Below are 2,432 nucleotides of genomic sequence, written 5' to 3'. Positions count from 1 at the left end.
GAAATGATGGATACACGGATCGTGTTCAAATCAATAGGCACGCAATGACTCTAAATAATAATGATCACGCCACCAAACACACATTCAGACTAAAGGAACCAGCCTGTTTGGAAAATGTGAGAAGTAGAAAGTACAGGTATTTGTGTTCAACATGTAAGAAGTAGAAAGTACAGGTATTTGAGTTCAACATGTAAGAAGTAGAAAGTACAGGTATTTGTGTTCAACATGTAAGAAGTAGAAAGTTCAGGTATCTGTGTTCAACATGTAAGAAGTAGAAAGTACAGGTATTTGTGTTCAACATGTAAGAAGTAGAAAGTACAGGTATTTGTGTTCAAAATGTAAGAAGTAGAAAGTACAGGTATTTGGGTTCAAAATGTAAGAAGTCAAAGTAAAAAGTCATCAGAAAAATAAGTAGTGGAGTAAAGTACTGATACCAGAAAGATGTACTTCAGTACAGTAACGAAGTATTTGTACTCCACTACTTCCCACTTCTGGCAAAGACACTATTAGAGTTTTCATTATTGTTTTTTATTTAAGACTTTTCCGGTGACATATGAACATGTTTGCAATAAGATGTTTCCTCGATGCTCTGTGAAATAAACTCTGGTCCTCGTCTCTGCAGGTGCACACGTTTTACGAGGCGGTCGGCTACATGATCGCCGCTCAGACAGACCAGGCGGTTCAGGAGCTTCTGATCGAGAAGTACATGCTGCTGCCCAACCAGGTGTGGGACAGCATCATCCAGCAGGCCACCAAGGTGAGGAAATCAAATAAAAAAATATATAAGTGAATGAAAACTAAACTGAAATGATATTCCCTGGGTATTAAAAAAAAAAAAAAAAAAATTGCACTTTATTATTTTTAGTCTCACTTTTTAAAAATCCTTTTGGAAAAATAAAGACAGCATGAATTTCCGTCATCTCTCATGACAACAAACCACAGCCCACAATGGATGCCTTTGTTATTCACAAGCTGTCTTATCTTGTACAATAAAAAATGAAAAGTAAAACTTGGAAATTCACTTATAACAGGCTTTTAAAATTGTATAATGCTTTTTTTTTTTTAATGTATTTTAAATACTATGTGAATGCCTTTTATATAATGATGTTCTTCTTGTTACGTCCCCATCTATATTTTGCTGTAACAATGTCAATTTCCCCTTTGTGGGACGAATAAAAGGATTTCTGATTCTGATGCTACTTATGCTAACTTGCTAACGTTGTTCTGCAGAACGTGGACATCCTGAAGGACGCGGAGACGGTGCGTCAGCTGGGCAGCATCCTGAAGACCAACGTGCGCGCCTGTAAAGCCGTGGGCCACCCGTTCGTCGTGCAGCTGGGGCGGATCTACCTGGACATGCTCAACGTCTACAAGTGTCTGAGTGAGAACATCTCCTCAGCTGTCCAGACCAACGGTAAGAAGTTCTTTATTGTAAACGCAAGATGTCTGTAAGCTTTTATAAATACAAGATTGAATTAAACCAAGATGAGACCTGCAGCTTTTACGAGCAGATTAAAGACTCAGGCTCTTTTCCAGATGGCTGCACTCAATATATATTCAGTGCAGCCAAGAAATGTTTCTTATTCTCGAGCCAAAAGCACATTTCTTATGTTTACTTAATGCATGTGTTAAAGGTCACCTATTATGCAAAATCCTCTTCTCCATGTCTCTTCTACATCAACATGTGTCCCCTCTTCTTCATGTCTCTTCTACATCAACATGTGTCCCCTCTTCTTCATGTCTCTTCTACATCAACATGTGTCCCCTCTTCTTCATGTCTCTTCTACATCAACATGTGTCCCCTCTTCTTCATGTCTCTTCTACATCAACATGTGTCCCCTCTTCTTCATGTCTCTTCTACATCAACATGTGTCCCCTCTTCTTCATCAACATGTGTCCCCTCTTCTTCATGTCTCTTCTACATCACCATGTGTCCCCTCTTCTTCATGTCTCTTCTACATCAACATGTGTCCCCTCTTCTTCATCAACATGTGTCCCCTCTTCTTCATGTCTCTTCTACATCAACATGTGTCCCCTCTTCTCCATGTCTCTTCTACATCAACATGTGTCCCCTCTTCTTCATGTCTCTTCTACATCAACATGTGTCCCCTCTTCTTCATGTCTCTTCTACATCAACATGTGTCCCCTCTTCTTCATGTCTCTTCTACATCAACATGTGTCCCCTCTTCTTCATGTCTCTTCTACATCAACACGTGTCCCCTCTTCTTCATGTCTCTTCTACATCAACATGTGTCGCCTCTTCTTCATGTCTCTTCTACATCAACATGTGTCCCCTCTGTGGAAAGAGACTCTGAAAGTTTCAGGAACAAAGATTCTCTCTCTTTTTGATCCATTTCTATAAAAACCTGTCTGAAAATGAGCTGATCAGATTTTGGCCACTTTATGATGTCATAACGATGTTTTGCCCCCCC

General features: G+C 39.7%; 1 protein-coding gene across 1 annotated transcript; it reads left to right on the top strand.

The window, feature by feature from the left end:
* Positions 1 to 608: 608 nt before the first annotated feature.
* LOC104948085 (exportin-1-like) lies at positions 609 to 1,431 on the top strand (the record flags this gene model as incomplete). The annotated part of the gene is made up of 2 exons (XM_010774242.1): positions 609 to 757; positions 1,231 to 1,431. Coding segments are annotated over exons 1-2 (306 nt in total), but the record flags the coding sequence as incomplete, so codon positions are not given.
* Between the last annotated feature and the right edge of the window lie 1,001 nt (positions 1,432 to 2,432).

This window comes from Notothenia coriiceps, unplaced genomic scaffold, assembly GCF_000735185.1.
Source record: "Notothenia coriiceps isolate Sejong01 unplaced genomic scaffold, NC01 NC01_scaffold00013657, whole genome shotgun sequence".
In the NCBI taxonomy this organism is placed as follows: Eukaryota; Metazoa; Chordata; class Actinopteri; order Perciformes; family Nototheniidae; genus Notothenia; species Notothenia coriiceps.
This window is presented reverse-complemented; position numbering and strand designations above follow the sequence as displayed.